Here is an 18,152-nt window from a genome sequence, read left to right as displayed (position 1 = left end):
ATAAACAAGATAAAGATAAGGAAAGATCTAACCCAGGGCTGCTCCAGAACTCTGTTGCAAACACAGTAGGAAATCGACCACAGGAATCTCACTGATGCAGCAAATACGAAATAGTCATTTTCAACACTGAGTGAATGTCTCTTCACATACAGATAGGTAAGGGTATATTAAGACCTTATTCAGGCTCAAAGAAATGTACTTTAATCCTGCTTTTGACCAAATGTCCTTTGGCATAGTCCATCTGCCAACTGCACTAAAGAAGTAAAACAGGCTATCACTGACATGAATTTTGTCCGCACTTAGTGCAAAAAAAAAAAAAAAAACAGTGAGGTAGTTTGAGAAATACTTCATAGAATTAAGACAACAGTACAACACAAGTGAAAGCTAAGGTGCACCAGAACTATGCACATGAAAATCCTCACACTGGACTACCCAACCACAGACAGATACGAGTATCTGCAAACGTCAAACGATTTGACAGACATTCAATACATATTCCTGCCAATGAAGTAACAGAGTCACAAGCAAAACTGGAACAATGACATATCCTTCCAAAAAGATAATAAAAAACTGAAATTTGAAGACTGACACTCATTGTTGAGAGAAAAAAAAAAAATCTACACCCACCTGAAGCAAACATTTGTATTTTAATTTCCTGTGCACAGTTACATTTCTTGCTCACATCCTTTCACTTGGTGACGATTATTTGGTTGATAGTGGCAATGAATCACACTATTCACCACTATACTTACATCTCTGTGACTCTTCAGTGTCCTTGTTAGCCCTCTGAATCCCATCCTGAATTTCATCAAGCCAAAGCACAGCTGTTTCATCCTGAGTATCCTGAAGAGAATATGATGAGGAAAGTATTCACAGCATGAGGAAGAGAGTATCACCGGTTGTGCAAAATAAAACAACCTGTTCTGAGCAATTGCGGTTTCATGGGATACAGGAAGCATTTCAGCACAAGGCCATAATGTGCATTTGTTACTAGCAGAAGTGACTACAGCATTACCAGGCCAAAACTCTTTTCAGGAAAAGGAACTCCCACCAAGAAATTTCATCAATGGTATCACTCTAACAAACAAACACCAGGACAACCCAACGCCAAGGAATCTGTACTGGTTAGTCCTAAAACTATTTGTGAAGACGATGTGCCTTTCCAAGGAACACACAAATAAAATAAAATAAATCACAGAATGGTTTAAGATTGAAAGGGACCTCTGAGCTCATCTGGTACAACCCCCTTGCTCAAGCAGGGACACTCAGAGCACGTTATCCAGGACAGACCATACCCAGATGGCTTTTGAACATTTCCAAAGAGGAGACTCCAGTACCTCTCTGGGCAACCTCTGCTACTGCTCAGTTACCTGCACTGTAAAGTGCTTCTTGATGTTTAAATGGAATCTCCTGAACCCCAGTTTGTACTCAACGTCTCTTGTCCTCAAGTGCATCCTCACTTCAGGTTTTTACATACAACGAAGGGATTTCCTCAAGCCTTCTCATCTCTAGACTAGAGAGTCCAATCACCCTCAGCTTTCCTCTCTGGAGAGGTGTTCCAGTCCGTCAGGCACCTCAGTGGCCCTATGTTGGCCTACCTCCAGTACATTCTTGTCTCCTGTACAGGGGGCAGGGCAGAACTGGACACACTACAGGTGCAGCCTCACCAGTGCCAAGTGGAAGGATCACCTCTCTACTGAAGCCTCCTAGACAGCAGGGGCACACTGCTGAGTCACATTCAATTTGGTGTCTGCCTACCAGCACCCCCAGGTCCTTTTCCGAAAAGCTCTTTTCCACCTAGGCGGACACAAGCATAGACTAACAATAACCCTTTCACAGTACAAGGCTGAAAAGAGTTCTTAAGGGAAACTTAAGTGGCAATGCATGTACATGAGCAGCAACTGAAAACTGATGGTAACTAGCATTATATCAGGCTTCTCTTGTCCCCGCCCACAAAAGTTTGCAGATTTCTGAACCAGCAAATCAAAAAGCTCTGTATATACTGCGGGTAGATATGAACATACAACAGTAAAAGCATGTTTCAAGCCTCTGTTTTAACAGACCATTTGCTGTGAAGTATTGATCACACAGTACCTTATATTTTGGCTGAAGAAACCAAATTAATGTTACATGCAGAATTTTTTTTAAGAGACAAGCATTTAGCAAGGCCCAAAATACACATAATGAACAATGGTCCAGCAGCTGCCAAGCACAGCTCCTCCCCACCCACTGTTGCTTCCTGGAGGTAACTGTGGAAAGAAATCTTAAGAAGCAATTACCATCCCTCTAACAACTCCTGTTGTACAAACAGAACACAGGAAACATTTACTCCTGACGTGGATTAATCATCACCCTGCACAAAAGAGCCACTATATTCCAGCATTAAGAGTTCTAGGGCAAGACTGAAAATTAAAGTTTCCTTACATACCCACCACATTACCCACTGACTTGGTTTGAAACTTACATCCTTTTAACAGACAAATTTTATCTGAATGCCCAAGGAGTCCCATGACTGCTTCAGCAGTGCAGAAATTCCTGGCTGGGGAAGGGTGGGAGACTTAAAGAAACAAACTCTTGGACTATCATCAATACCAGCAGAGTCATCAATCTAAGGACTATCAAAGCCATCTCATGCTTTCCCACGCATTAATTGTCACTGGCTTTCCAGAACGTACACACGGTGCAACACATTACAGGACTGAACGCTTCTCTCACTGCTCATCACATGAGAAGCATGCATCATACACCAGCCCCCCTGCCTTGTGCTGAACTATGATCCCTCTCAGTCCAAGGTATAGAAGTTACCAGCAAGCAAGCAACAGTTGACTCAGGATAGCAACAGCTCTACCCACAACGTTAGTCTGTACTATGATCTCACAATTTCTGAAATTACTGCCATGCTGCAGGGAGGAGCCCTAAATTGAACATATGCCTAAATAAGGTAATTTCACACCAACTGAAGTTACCAATCCAGCCTGGCAGAAGCTTACATGCACACTAAGAAGAATTCGTTATTTCATTCTGACTCAGTAGGAGGAAATGCTTCAGCTCAAAATGGGTTCCTGAGGAACATTAACCCTTTCAGGGCCACTGAGGAAGCTGCTTAATGATTTGCATCACCAGTGCTTACAGCTTTCGGATGTTACCATTGTGAAGTTTTATACTTAATCAAAAAACAAAGCAAACAAACATACAAAAAAACACCTATGTTGAACACAATATCATCTCAGTCTCTATGCTAAAATCCATGGTGGAATTAGAACAATGAGCTGCACAACTGAAAAGATACTACAAAAAAATAAATTAAAACACTCTTTGGCTACTGAAAGGAAGCACATCTGCTACTTCTTTGTAAGCATGAGGAAATAAAACAGCATCCCACTCATATATTCAAAGAAATCAATAGCATGTACACCACACACATACTGTTTCATCTTCTCTCCTAAACCGGTAAGGTAAGATTGTTCTTCCTCTCTCCATTTTCACCTGTACATATAAATCAATTAAACAAAGTGGCAACTCCATATAAGTAAGTAGAAGTCCTTGGCTACCATGACAGACAACAACCCTGCAAAAAATACATAGCATCTGTAGTGTCACCTAGTGAGTGACAGGCATCCATACATATTTTGCTAGTAGCATGTATTTTGTTTTCTATTTTCTCCTCCTCCACCTAACAGGTTTGTTGTTGTTGTTTTTTCCTATTTCTGAAACTTTATTTTTGCTTTATGTAACTACACCTATGGATACATTTAACAAAGAACACTAAAAATGTAAGACTGAAGGAAACTTGCACTTGGAAATTGAGAACTATTAGAATAAACACTATCTTCTTACAAAAACAAATGAAACTTAACACATTTCTTTATACCTCCAAAGAGAAGGCACATACGCCATTCTGGACCTAAGATTAGCTAGAGCGATCCACCTCAAGCAGTTAGTATCTTTAAGCCCATCTCTGTAGTTCACAAAGATTCTCGTGTTACGTCTGCATATCTCTTTCCCTCACAAAGATCCAAACTGACCAGGTAAGATCAGCTGACAGCATGTAGAATGTTCACCCCTTCATTTCCAGCTTTGTTTCCCAGCTTTTAAAACCAGGAATGCCCTCAGTTCATAGATGCAAAGGCTTTTTGAGAGGTACTTTTAACTACACCCACCTGTGCTTTCTCTCTTTTAGCCCGAAGTAGTGTGTCCTGATAATGCTGAGCTACCTTTGGGGTTACACCCTCCAGTTTTGCTGCAGGAATCTGTAAGGCTTGCAGAGTTTTTTTGGTGTCTCCTTCATCCAGTGCCTCGTTGATAAGCCCAATTGCCAAAATCCCTAGGGAGAAAGGAATAGCAGAAGAAATGCAAAGATTCAATCCTTTACCATAATCATAAACTGTGCTTTAGAGGGAAACTGCTATTAGTGCTAAACCAAATACCAGCTGAGAATAGCAACATTTCTAACAGTAATCATCTTCTACTGGTAAGAAAGCAAGACTACTTCTCCACCTTAAAAAAGCCACACATTTCTAGACATGGTAATAAATAAAGCAAGAAGGGAAAAAAAAAAAAATCACTCTGGGAGACCACGTGAATGGACAGAACTGAGTTCTCCAACATGTAGTTCAGATCCACTGGAAGAGAATTATCAAAACCTCAACGGCCAGAGCTGGTTACAGGTTTTCAAGATGTCGGCTCCCTCAGAAAAAAGCTCTTCACATGAAGCTAAAGATTTGCATAGAACACCATTCAAAAATACAGTACCTTCGTATTTTAAAGATGAAGATTTATTGGATGCATATAGTATTAGCTGTATTACAAGAGATGTGGGTGCTGTCAAGTACAGCAAAGACTACAGTTCAACTAAATAAAAACAGACATAAATAGGTAAGCTTATAGTTAGCTAAATGTGAACAAAGCCTGTGTCATACATGCCAAGCCTACAGCAAGTCACAAAATAATTTTGGTTGGAATTGACAGCCAGAGATCATGCAATCCAATTCCTTGCTGAAAGAAGCAACAATTCAAATCACAGTTTGATAGTTAAGAACAAAGATCTTTTAGAAGACAGGGAGCAGCTCAGACTGGATACAACTTTGGTTAACGTATCCAAAGACTGCAGCTTTTTCTTCTGCACCCAGGAGGAGAATCACGAAGTGGAACATTTCGTAGTAGGAACTGCTATTTGGATGGAGCACAGATTAAGGAAAAATACACACTAAGGACACCACAAGAACCAGGATTGCTAAAGAGATGGTACTACTGCTGTAAAAAAGTACCATTTAAGGCCCCATTTAACTAACTATACTTTCTTTAACGACGAGGTCACCTATCTATTTGACCTGGAAAAGCCAATTGATGACTTTTTGGATTTCAGTGAAGTTTTCAGCACTGTTTCTCACAGAATGCTGGACAAAGTGTCCAGCATACAACTAGACAAAAAACACAGTGCAGTGGGTGAATGAGTGGCTGATGGGTCAGGCCCAAAGGGCTGTAAGTAAAAAAAAAAAAAAAAAAAGGTCACATCAGTCTGGCAGCCAGTCACTCCAGGGGTCCACCAGGGCTCTATTTTAGGGCCAATTTTCTTTAATGTTTTCACAAAGACTTGGATGTAGGACTAGAAGGTGTTATGAGCAAGTTCACGGACGACACTAAATTGGGAGGAGCTACTGAATCTGTCGAGGGTGGAGAGGCCTTGCAGAGAGATCCTGACAAATTAGAGAGCTGAGCAATCACCAACTGCAAGAAATTTAGCAAAAGCAAACACCAGATTCTGCACCTGGGAAGGGGCAACCCTGGCTATACATACAGACTGGGGGAGGAGATGCCAGAGAGCAGACATGATGAAAGAGATTTGGGAGTCTTGGTTGACAGTAAGTCGAATACAAGTCAACAATGCTCCCAGGTAGCCAGGAGAGCCAACAGTATTCTGGAGAATAATTCCCTTCAAGAGAAGGGAACTGTCCCACCCTACACTGCATTGTTGTGGCCTCGTCGTGAGTACCGTGTACAGTTTGGGGAACCACGGCATGAAAAGGACATAAAACTATTAGAAAGCATCCAAAAGATAGCTACAAAGATGGTGTAGGGTCTAGAGGGAAAGACATATGAAGAGTGGCTGAAGTCCTCAGTCCAGAGAAGAGACTGAGTGGAAGCCTCATGGTGGTCTATACTTTCCTGATGAGGGGGAGCAGAGGGGCAGGCACTGACCTCTCTCTGGTGACCAACAACAGAACACAAGGAAACAGCCTGGAGATGTGACAGGGGAGGCCCGAGTTGGATTTATCAAGAGGGTGGTCAGCCACTGGAACAGCCTCCCCCAAGGTAGTGGTCACAGCAACAAGCTTGCCAGAGTTCAAGAAACATCTAGACAATGCTCTCAGACATACAGTCCAATTTTTAGGTGGTCCTATGTGGAACCAGGAGCTGGACTCTATGATCCTTGTGGGTCCCCTCCAACTTGGTATGTTCTGCGATTCTATGAAACTTGTTATCTACATCAAGCCACAGAGACGTACTTCAAGAATGTTATGAAGACACATAAAAAAACCTTCCTTTTACGTATTATTCAAAGTTACAGCTGGTACCGGACCAGGACTACCACTAGAGTTCTTTCTGTTGTGTGCATTTAAAAAATAAAGCACAGAATTCCACTTTTTCTGTGAAACTGCGCCATTGGATTGTTCTCTTAGCTGTGACTTTCAAGGATGTAGTGAAATATTTCCACATCATTCTGAATTGTCCTTATCCTTCTACGTTAATTTACACATGATGATAACTATCTGTCAAGTAAAAATCAGCTCTGTGTAAATTTTACATATCCACATATCTACTTCTGTTCTCATGTGTGCAACCAAACCGGCTTCCAATATACACTTCTATTAATCTCTCAAGATAAGACAGATTGCAGGCAGAACTCCGCTGCTTTTACACAGAGACATACAGTAAGATAGGAAGCCACAGCTAGGTGTTGTCCAATTGATGCTTTTTCTCTATTTTTTGACAGAAAACTTGAAATTAAAAATTTTAAACATGTCCAAGTTGTAGTAATGAGTTGCACAGCACACTTAATAAAATCCACTTAAAATGTCAGTCCATTCTTCCTCTTCCCTCATTCAGTAGTACTAGATTTTTTTGTTCTTACTGTTCTCTATTCTACTTGATTAGTGATTTCACAGCCTAACACACACATACCTAATTGCAGGGTTTCCATTAAAAGATCTAACATTATTTGCTTCCATGACTGCTAGCACACCAGATCTTTAACCTTAAGTTTCCACACCACTGACAACTAGATGAAATTTGTTTTATCTGAACTGTTACACAGTTCCCTCAGAGAATCACAGATCCACAAAATCACAGGGGTTGGAAGGAAGATCACGTAGTTCAAGCCCCCCACTATAAGCAGGCTTGCTGAAGTAGGTTGCACAGGAAAGGTGCGTTCTGAATATCTCTTCACACTGATGCGTACGCCATAACAGCATGTTTTGTCTCAGCATCTCTTGCATTTCCTTCTCAGTATTATCTTAGCCCCTAGAATGCCTTCCTTTCATTTTTTTGTCCTTAAACTGACATCTTTGCATCACCTACGCAGACTATGGTACAGACTGCTTGCTTCCTCTTACAGCGTATACATATACAGTATGTACACCTTTATACACGCATCTCTCCCCACAAGTGCTGGGGGAAACACTAAGACTGACATTACTTAATCTCATGAAGAAAAACAGATATGGTAACTTTTGACCTAGGAAAGGGCACAGAAGAGAAGCAGTAATTATCCTTGATTAGTTAGCCAACATGAGCAGAAAAAGACTACTCTGTGAAACAGTATGTTACAACTCCTCATAGAAAGCATTTTTGAATTTGAAGCCACTTATCAGGACAGTAGAAGGGTACAAGTTGGTATGGCCTGAGGACTCCCTCAGACACTAGATAAAAAATATCTATGTACAAAGGTACATAAGAAACTGAAACATAATCACACTGGAACAGGTTGCCCAAGGAGGCTGTGGATGCCCCATCCCTGCAGGCATTCAAGGCCAGGCTGCACGTGACTCTGGGCAGCCTGGCCTGCTGGTTGGCAACCCTGCACATAGCAGGGGGTTGGAACTGATGATCACTGCGGTCCTTTCCAACCCAGGCCATTCTGTGCTTCTATGAAACACTAGCAGGTGAAAGAATTAAAGTTTTCCACAGAAACTACGTCATTATAAGATGCCAGCTTATGTCATTATAAGATTTTCTGCATTTTATGGTTGCTGGTTTGGGTTTTCTGTTGTCCCTATTGTTTTACAGGTTATGGGAGTGTTACAAGAAACAGGGTGCTGGACTCCATGAACTTCCAGAATCATAGAATCACAGAATTGCTAAGGTTGGAAAAGACCCACAGGATCATCCAGTCCAACCATTGGCCCTTCACCAATGGTTCCCGCTAAACTATGTCCCTCAACACAACATCCAAACGCTCTGTGAACACCACCAGGGTCGGTGACTCCACCACCTCTCTGGGCAGCCCATTCCAGTGCCTGACCACCCTTTCAGAGAAGTAGTGTTTCCTAACATCCAGCCTGAATCTTCCCTGACTTCTGCTGTGATCTCTTACAAACACAAGGCTGCAAAACTAGCGTTTTGGTGCACGCGTGCACACTGTGTGCACTCATGTGGCTTCAATTCATCTAATCACGTGACCCCAACAGGAAACCCATGTCTATTTGGAGATCCAGGAAGCAAGCTGACCAAGACTTCAGGCTGACATTAAAATTTAACCCTCTCTAGATTATAGCCTTTTCGGATGAACTCAGCTACACAAGAAGCAGTGGCAAAGGGCAACTAACTCAGTCAGTATGAATCAAGCAACAACATTCTGTATTGGCATGCACCTAGTTTTAGCACATCTTATGATCTAGGATCCATCTAGTACTAATCAAGCAAAACTTACTTTCATGTTCTTCATGCACAGCTAAGTTCACACGATCCACACATGACTGGATATCATTCCATGTGATAAATTCATTTTCTTCTGCATGCATTTGAGCTTTCAGCTTCATCAGATCATCAATATATCTGTGAAAGAACAAAAATCAAAACCAACAAGTATCATGTCATGAAAAAGTGGCCAGGGAACACACAAGGCAGCAATGAGAACTAAACACAAAGTAGAAGTAGTAATACATGGGTTAAAACTGACAAATACGAAAGAGGGAATAGGAAAAAAGAAAAGTCCATGAGCAAGGCAGTCAGCTCCAGTGCAAAACAATCAAGAAAAGCACTCAAACACCAAATGACAGTTTCAGGCAAAAAACACAGTGGATGAGCTGGCCTAGTACAGTTGAGAACCCAGTAGTACCAGAACATATCTCTGTTGTGAAACCTTGATGAAAGTCCAAGAGATAGTACATAAATCAGGTTAGTAAGAAATAGCAAATGCAAAGACAAGATGCAAGAGCCAATAGAGAGAATTAATATTGTAGTAAGCAGTGAAAGAACCTGAAGTGTAAGGGAAAAAAAAAACCCAAACAACAAAAAACCAAACTCACAAATGTAAGCATTGTCAAAGACAGATGTTACTTTTCAAAACACTCACCTCTGAGAGTTCTCATCCTCAACGTTTGTCAGCCCTGTGACAGGATTGCTCAGTTGTTTCCATACTGTACTCACATCCCCTGAATCCAAAGCCCTATTAATCACAGCCACAGAAGAGAGCATCTCTACAGCAACAGACAATTCTGCATGGGTGAGGTTACCCTGCATATAAAGAGGAACACAGATAAATTATACTTGCTATTCACAAACTATTCCTAGAACACCAAGAGATTAAAATAGAATCTTACAGCACCAAGTAGCTCAAGACTTAAGGATTAAGCATCACATCAGAACAGACTGAGCATCAATGCAGTTCTACAAACACTCAAGACAGGCACATTTAACGAAACAGGCAAGGTAGATCTGGTGATCCATATCAATTTACATAAATAAGAGAGAATGTATTACTTACATCATGGCTTTGTTGTTGCAAGGTGGCCAGCTCTTTTTGATAAAGATTGGCAGCAAATGCATAAACCTCTGGTAGCTGGGCCTCTGGATTCATCATTTCTGCCACAGTCTTCTCAGCATCACCCATTCTAATTGCAGCATTAATTCTGGTCACTGCTGCCAGCCCTAGAAGTTCAAAGAGGCAGCATGTCAAAGAGACAGCACGAGAACGAGGAAGGCGGACAGTTGGCTCCCCAGTAACGCAAGCACTTTTACTCTTCTCAATAAGAAGATCCCTAACCTAAAAAAAAAAAAGTAATTCCCTTACAGGCTTTCCAATCAGTATTTACCCAGACAGTCTTGCATTACTGTAAACAACCAGACTACATAACGCCTTCTTTAAAACAAGACTCATTTTTAAACCAGTTTACCTTCCTGTCTGATTATCAGAGGACTGTCTCACCAACTTCTGCCAATAAGAAACCTCAAAATTGCCAATGTTTTTTTGTAAGTAATTCATAACAACTTTTCCTTCCTGTATCTATTACTGGTCATGGCAGTACCAGGCACTCTACAGTGTACTCTACAGTGTTTTAAAAGTTAGCACTTTGGCTAACTTTAAAATAGCACAAATAGGTAACTAAACATTGAGCACTATGGGGAACATGTAAGGTACTCTGAAGGTGACCTCCTAGTTACTAGACTTGCACAATCTCCCTCTTGTAATTTAAACCAACTGTAACCAGATCCCTATTAGCTTTCTTTCTATGTGTTATAAATTCAACTAATTGCTACCATACAGCCAGAATTAAACACTGAAAGCTTCTGGAACTTTGCATGGTGTCAGAAGCAACTGATTAAAAAAAAAGCAGCCACTGTGATCTATGTTTTATTTGCATTGTGATACTCAGAAACAGCTAGCCGTAAAAAAAAAAAAAAAAAAAACAGCTAAAAGTTCTGTAGCTCAAACCAAGTAAGACTTATGTTAGTAGTCAACAGATAAGCTAGCTTTAACACCTCACAGAGCAATCCAGATTTCCTTCACAGATCCATAGAACAAAATCTAACACAAACTGCCTAGAAAAAGCATTATTTAAGGTGAATACAAAACACCTTAACAATGTGTTAACAACAAAACACCAAAACAAGTTCCATGTTGCTCAGCATTTCATTTGATTTGCTGTTATCTCAAGCACTATTTAAAGAGCTTGACAGAAGACACTAGAGCCAGCTGTCGTGATTACTTTTCATGTTTTAGTAGCCTCAGACTACTTAAAGAACATCCATAATGGTCTGAGATAGCCCTGGTGTAACCTCACATAAACACAAATACTGTACTTCCTCATCCTTCTGATCACACCCCACAGATACTTTGTCGCTATTGTTTTTTGTCGCTCCTTACTTTGCTGATATTGTTGTGCTGCTCTGTTAGCAGCATCCACTCCCAACTGTAAATCCTCCTTCTGCAGAACACCTGCAATGCCAGCCTGAGGGGGGGGGGGAAAAAAAGAAAAAAAAAAATCAGGGAGAGTAAAACCACATCAGCTCATTTACTGCAAATAGCTCAGCAAAAAGAACAAACAAACAGAAGGAAACAGCCTTTCCTTAAAGCGCTTCAATGCCACATAAACTCTGCAAATAAAGAATGCCACATACACACAGGAAACAAATTACTCAACAGATTCTCAGTTGCAGTTCTAAAGGACTGCATGTGTACAACCTGATCCCTCTAAGAAATGCAGTCCCATGAGAACTGCATTTATTAAATGCAAGATTCCACTTCCAAAAATTCTGAAACAATTAAGACAAAGGGGACAACTTTCTAGGAAAAAGACTCTGTGTGAACTGTGTGCTGCAGGAAAGTTTTTATTTGTGTAGTTGGGTCATGCAATAACACGTTAATTAATGCCTCTTTGACCACTGAAAGAGCTCTCTGAATGTCAAAAACAAGACATATGCATTTATGATTTTTATATAATGCTTCCTGGACTATACAGTACCACATGAATACAAACAGAAAATGACACTGTGGAGCAGGAGGGTACCAGCTGTACAGGTACAGAACCTGTACACAACCCCTCATATATGAAGGTTCACACAGTAAAGATAAGTACTTTTTCAGAAGCACTGAAAAATGCATCTATTAAAATAAGATCTTTCAATTACTTGCTGGAAAAGCATGCAATCTGACGCTGCAGTTTAAAAAACAGTTGATTCTTGTTTTTGTGGTTACTGTAACACTTGGAAAAAACGTTCCCCATCCTATTTCACTCCTAGCAACATCTCTGGACAACTATGGAGAGTTTCTGCCACACCAGAGCTTGCTAGGACTTCAAGAAAGCCCACATTTTTCCTATCTTATTTGCAGCTCTCAAGAAACATTATGTTCTGCATGATGTTCTGCAGAAGTATTACACATACAGACCCATCTACAGATGGGAATGTATACTAAAGGGTTTCAAGGAAGGGAACGCACTAGTTTAGTAGAAATGCTCAAAGAGGGTAGCTTTTGGTTGGATATAAGGAAAAAGTCTTTTACCGTGAGGGTAGGGAGGCACTGAAACTGGCTGCACAGAGATGTGGTTGATGCTCCATCCCTGGAGACTTTCAAGGTAATGCTGGATCAGGCCGTGGGCAACCTGACCTAGTTGTGGTGTCCTTGTTCATTGCAGGGGAGTTGAACTAGATGACATTTAAAGGTCCCTTCCAACTCTAAGGGTTCTATGATTCTATGAAATGTAGGTCTTAGTAAGCCCAATGCAGACTCCATTTGAAGCGGGAGTATAAATCGGGGCACAAGAAAAGCATGCGGCCATACCTGGGCAGCTACATCTCTCTCCCACTGCAAATGCATTCAGACCTGTTCCATAAAACATATATACGCACACACACACACACACACCCCGCAGCTGATGAGTTGACTGAAATGCATTAAAGTCTGACAACAAAGATGTAGAGACCTTTCTTGAAAGCTGTTGCCTATTAAGTCCTGAGTCCCAGAAACACTGAGGAAAGTTTCTTCAGACTCAGAAAGGCCTACCTTAAGTAAGACTGCTTAAAAATGAGAGAATCACAGAACAGTTAGTGTTGGAAGTGATTTCTAGAGATCACGTAGTTCAAACTCCCCGCTCAAAGCTGTGTCAACTGCAGAAGGCTGCCCAGGACAGTAGGAAGTCATGTAGAGAAAGTCGTTAGGATCTGGGCAGACAGCACCTTGAACAGGAGCTAGCATTGGTGAGGCCAGACCTGGAGTACTGTGTACTCAGTTTCAAGCTACCCAGCACAGGACAGACAGGAACAAGCTGCCCAAAGAAGCTGTGGGTGCCCGTTCCCTGTTCATGCTCAAGGACAGGTTGGACTGGGCAGCCTTATCTGGTGGGGAGAGCAACTGGCCTGTGGCAGGGGGGTTGGAATAGGGTGGGCTTTAAGGTCCCTCTCCCAACCCATCCATTCTGTGATTCTATGATTACTTGATACCTGATGCTTGTGCTCTGGCTATTTAAGTCATGTACTGTCAATGAGACCAGCTGCTCAGTACCCAATGATTTACCATCAGCAAAGCATGAAAGCCTGGTAATGAACAGCTTTTCTCTCCAGGCATCAACAGAAATTCAAATTCAACATTTACCCAAGGCTTTAATTTTTAACTGCCAGGCCCTAGCAGAGATTCAGCTCTCTAATTGCTCTCTAACAACTACTTTTACTTCAAACTGTGGTTCAAAGGTCCATCCTATGAACAAATAGGTTTCCTCATCCACTTACTTCAACTACATGGTCTGAACTTTTTGAAGCCTTTCTATTCTCCCTACAGTGCAACAGCAGTCCCTGCCTCCCCACACGTTTTCCAGCAGCCGCTGTTGGGTCAAATCACAGTATTTTATACCCATAACATATAAGTACAGATGCATCCACCACAGTGCCCAAGATCTAGTTTGCTGAAACTGTACAACTAATTTGTCCACATTTTACTTGGATCCGAAGACACACAATACCTTACTTCTCTGCTTGGTTGTACCTTTTCAAAAAATAATCCATTAAAGAAATACAGTAGAAATAACCATCTTCATAGCACCCTATTTTCCCCCCATTAATGTGTATGACATTGTAGTAACTGAGACAATACTGTTTTTTCAATCTACTACATGAATTTTCTAAGTAGCATACGTAAACAACCTGCATCTAAAATCCACTGAAGAGTTGGCTTGAAATGAAAAACTAATGTCAGCCTTGATTATGGACAGGATTTTCCATAGTGAAAGTAGTATAGTGCTTAACTAATAGATACTTATAAAACAAATATCCACATTGCCTGAGCACTGAAAACAGTAAAATAAGATAAAGTATGTGCCTATATTCTACAGTCCTATACACAATTTAAAAATTGGTCAAAGTATTTTAATTACATATACCTACCTATATAAAAATTATACTGGCCTTTCATATGCAGAGATGAAAACTAAACAATGTTTATTATATGCTTATGCGTATTACTGTTAAGTTTTTCCAAAGCAACACTGAACTGTTATTCAAGTATACTGCAAGCAGTTAGCATGCAATGGACAACAAGATGGTGAAAGGGAAATAAAAACGGAAATCAGCAACCATAGTGATCCAGGCTTTTGCATACCTCCTGTTTCTGCTGTCTATCACTCAAAAACTGCTTGAAATACCAGTCACAATTTTCTCGTAGCAATCCTCGAAGTCCCAGGGCTGGTGTTGCCAAAGCTTCATACAGCGCTAACGCATCTCCTTGTTCCAAAGCCAGGTCAATCTTGGATATGGCTGCACACGCTAGCAACAGTAAAGCAGAATTTTTAGAGAAACACTAAATGAACAAGTCCCATTACATATATAACCTACTGCTCAGAAGTAAATACTCTTAGATCTGATGGGTGTCAAATTAGGCATGTAATCTGAATGGAAGACTTCCAAAGCCAATTTGCAAAGCAGTACTTCAAAGAGAGGCTGAAGGATGAACATAACATGCATCGCTCAGTGGGATAGGAGGGTGGCTTCATAGGCACGTGAAGCTCCAGCAGCAACACAGACAATCCACCCTCTTAGAGAAGGGCAGCAGAAGTCAAAATAAATACAGCTTACAACTACATACGTATCAGTAACATGTTCAAACAAACAAAAAACACAACAGAAGAGCTGTCTTCCATTTATGTTAGCACTCCAGAAGCTTTCTGCTCAATACCAAAAGCAAGGAGGAGCACAGGTATCATTTTTAACTATGCTTTTAATCAAAACTATTATTTTAGCATGATACCTACTGTTCACTTTATTGATGTTTCCCTGAATCTCGGCTTGAGTCAGAAGTTCTTCATATACATCTCTCTCTCTCTCCGAATTTTCTGAGGAAATCTGAAGATAAAATAAAAATGAATCAGTCTCCATCTTCACAAAGATGTTTTTATGATCCTGCCACAGAAAAATTCAGCGAGCATAACCACGTATACAGAGCTGTGAGGGAGGGAATTCACCCATCTGTGACCTACCCATGTAAAAAGTCCCAGAAGTACACAAAGTCCAATACGAACAGAAACACCTTAATTCAGTTTACAGGCTCTCTATGAAAACACAGCAGAGCTCCAGAACGTGGAAAGCCAACAACATACGCAGAATATCTGTTATGCAATGTTCTAAAATTACCCAGAATCTTTCTGAGGGCCGGTTGGTTATTCTCACCATTTCATTGTTGTAAAAATACATCAATATTCTCCGAAAATTCCCAATGTGTAAAGGATGATATGAATGCTGCATGTACATCTGCAACCCATAATTCAGACAGCAGAACAGAGTAATGCAACTATTGCTGCCTGTCTTCTACAATAGGAAAGCAGATTACTGGGGCCAATACTAGAATATCAGCAGAGACAAATCTACCTAATACTGTTCACACAGGACTATAGCACACACACTCTGCATTCCCCTACAGTTTAAAACTACAACATAAAATCGCAATACAAACAAACAGATAGTTTAAAAAGATTTATTTACCCTGTTTTTAGCATTCTCCATCTTGTCTTTTTTCGCTCTGTAGAGAGTGTCTTGGTAAGTAGATTCCAAGTCATCATCAAGATTGATTAGCATGGCATTAGGGTTCTTCATTGCCACAAGAGTGTCAGCTGGAACCTGGTGGTCAATTGCCTCATTAATGGCAATGACAGCAGCATGTACTGAAAAAGTCACAGCCTGTTAGTTACTCACAAACATGACAGTCCTGTTAAACACTGAGAACTTGACTGAAAAGTGAAAAAATTATCTGGAAGTTAACCAGAAAGCAAAACCAGTGGGGTTTTGTGCTCCTGACAAAAAAAAATGGTGGCCTATTTCCCAGTAGTATATGTCAGCTAACCAAATCAGTGGGGCGGGTGCACATCAATCCTCTTCCATCTTCCAGAAGGTCTGTAATTTTCTTACAGCAAGGAGCATTAAAACTAACACTTAGTATACCACATGTTGATCTGAATAATCACATAAAATGAAACCTACGTGCTGCTTCATCCACAGAGAGTTCATTTGCTAGAATTCCTCCAATCTTGCTGAAGGCCGGCATCTGAATACCATACTTTTCCAGTTCAAGCCTCATATTACTGATTTCTTCCTCTGAAACATATATTAAAAAAGCATTGCAGAGTCTAAAGTACATTACGAACTAGCTCTGCAATATCAGCTGTTGCTACAGGAAAGGCTGAAATAACTACAGTAAATAAATCATTGTTTTATTTATACTTTGAATATAACTCTCTAAAAAGTAAGCAAAATAAACAGAAACTGCTGTCATTTTGTACACCTCCCTAAAATTTGTATTTATCCCAGAAACTCATACAGAAATATTGTGTTGTTTCCCATGAGAAAATATTACAAAACTCAAAAATCAAGAAACACACTCCATTATTCTGAGGTACTTCAAAGATGGTGGCCAACAGGTCAGGAAAATGCCCAAACAATGTTTTTTTTTTTTTTTTTTTTAATCCTGCAAAAAAGGGGATGGAGAATATGGAGACACACCGCTGATAAACGCCAAATAACCCCAAAGCAGTGCTGTAAGTTTAGCCTCTCATAGGTACAATTAGTAAATGTTTTGCAGGAAAATAAAGCTTTTATATCAGGTGTATCCTCAGACAGTAATCTCACCAACACAAAACACACAATCAGGTGCTTCTGCAACAATCAAGCAACTGAAACCTTGAGGAGGTATTCGTGTGGGCACACACACAGCTCTACCTTAAACTGTTAAAGGAGCCCGGAACTGCTCACCAAGTATCAAAGTGAATCCTCTCCCAAGGGGTAAGGGTGACATCAAATCATCCTTCAACAGGAATGAAAAATTAAGGGGCTGTTATTTGTGAAAATAACGGTAGTGAACCAATGACTATTTAACAACCTGGCTAAAAAGCACCCAAAATGAGCCTTCCACTTTAAATTCTGGAACTCTTAACAACCATTGCTCTTTAATTTAATTTGCATTTAGGAAACCTACATTAACAGTCCTTTCTTTGATCTCCTACAGCTGAAAAAAAGGCAGCACATATTGGTACAAGTTTTTTTTTTTTTTTTTAATTTTTACCTGTGAAGTCCACCTTCCCATATAAATCCTGAATTTGAGGGGCAAGACCCAATTTGAACAGGTACAGGCTACAGAAGAAAAGAAACAATGAGAACGAGTAATTTTTCCTCATGGTTAATCTGAAGATATCATAATTTAGGAGATAAAAAGATCAAAGGAACCATTCAAGCATACCAACCCATATAACAGCTCACAACTACCAACCAAGGTATGAGCTGATCCTCCTCTCTCCTTCCCTCCTCAGCTGCACTTGACTTGCTCACCACTCTGAAGTCTCCATGGAATAAAGTCGGAAGGGATCTCTGGAGGTCTTCCTGCCCAACCCCACTGCTCAAGCAACATCACCTTCAGCCAGTTGCCCAGGACAGTGTCCAGACAGCTTTTGAACAGTTCCAAAAGAAAGGATCTTCTAGCCTCACCTGTCAACCTAGCCCACTGCTTGGTTACCCTCACAATAAATACAGCATGTCCTGATGTTCTGAGGGAACCTCCTGTGTCTCAGTTCACAGCCATTACCTCTTGCCTTGTCCTTAGAAACCATCAAATAGAGCCTGGCTCAGTCTCTGTTACACGATGCCTTAAAATATTAATATACGCTGATCAGATCTGATCC

General features: G+C 40.6%; 1 protein-coding gene across 1 annotated transcript in view; it reads right to left on the bottom strand.

Annotated features, from left to right (window-relative positions):
• Window positions 1-18,152, bottom strand: part of IQGAP3 (IQ motif containing GTPase activating protein 3) — a 50,498-nt gene that overhangs the window by 24,807 nt on the left and 7,539 nt on the right. The window contains exons 6-16 of the mRNA XM_413959.8: window positions 17,540-17,607; window positions 16,462-16,575; window positions 15,967-16,145; window positions 15,240-15,330; window positions 14,591-14,754; window positions 11,366-11,450; window positions 9,986-10,149; window positions 9,575-9,735; window positions 8,930-9,054; window positions 4,161-4,324; window positions 753-843 (exon numbers count right to left, since the gene is read on the bottom strand). Coding sequence (XP_413959.4) covers window positions 753-843; window positions 4,161-4,324; window positions 8,930-9,054; window positions 9,575-9,735; window positions 9,986-10,149; window positions 11,366-11,450; window positions 14,591-14,754; window positions 15,240-15,330; window positions 15,967-16,145; window positions 16,462-16,575; window positions 17,540-17,607 — 1,406 coding nt within the window. The remainder of the gene's footprint in view (window positions 1-752; window positions 844-4,160; window positions 4,325-8,929; window positions 9,055-9,574; window positions 9,736-9,985; window positions 10,150-11,365; window positions 11,451-14,590; window positions 14,755-15,239; window positions 15,331-15,966; window positions 16,146-16,461; window positions 16,576-17,539; window positions 17,608-18,152) is intronic.

This window comes from Gallus gallus, chromosome 10 (assembly GCF_016699485.2).
Source record: "Gallus gallus isolate bGalGal1 chromosome 10, bGalGal1.mat.broiler.GRCg7b, whole genome shotgun sequence".
In the NCBI taxonomy this organism is placed as follows: Eukaryota; Metazoa; Chordata; class Aves; order Galliformes; family Phasianidae; genus Gallus; species Gallus gallus.
This window is presented reverse-complemented; position numbering and strand designations above follow the sequence as displayed.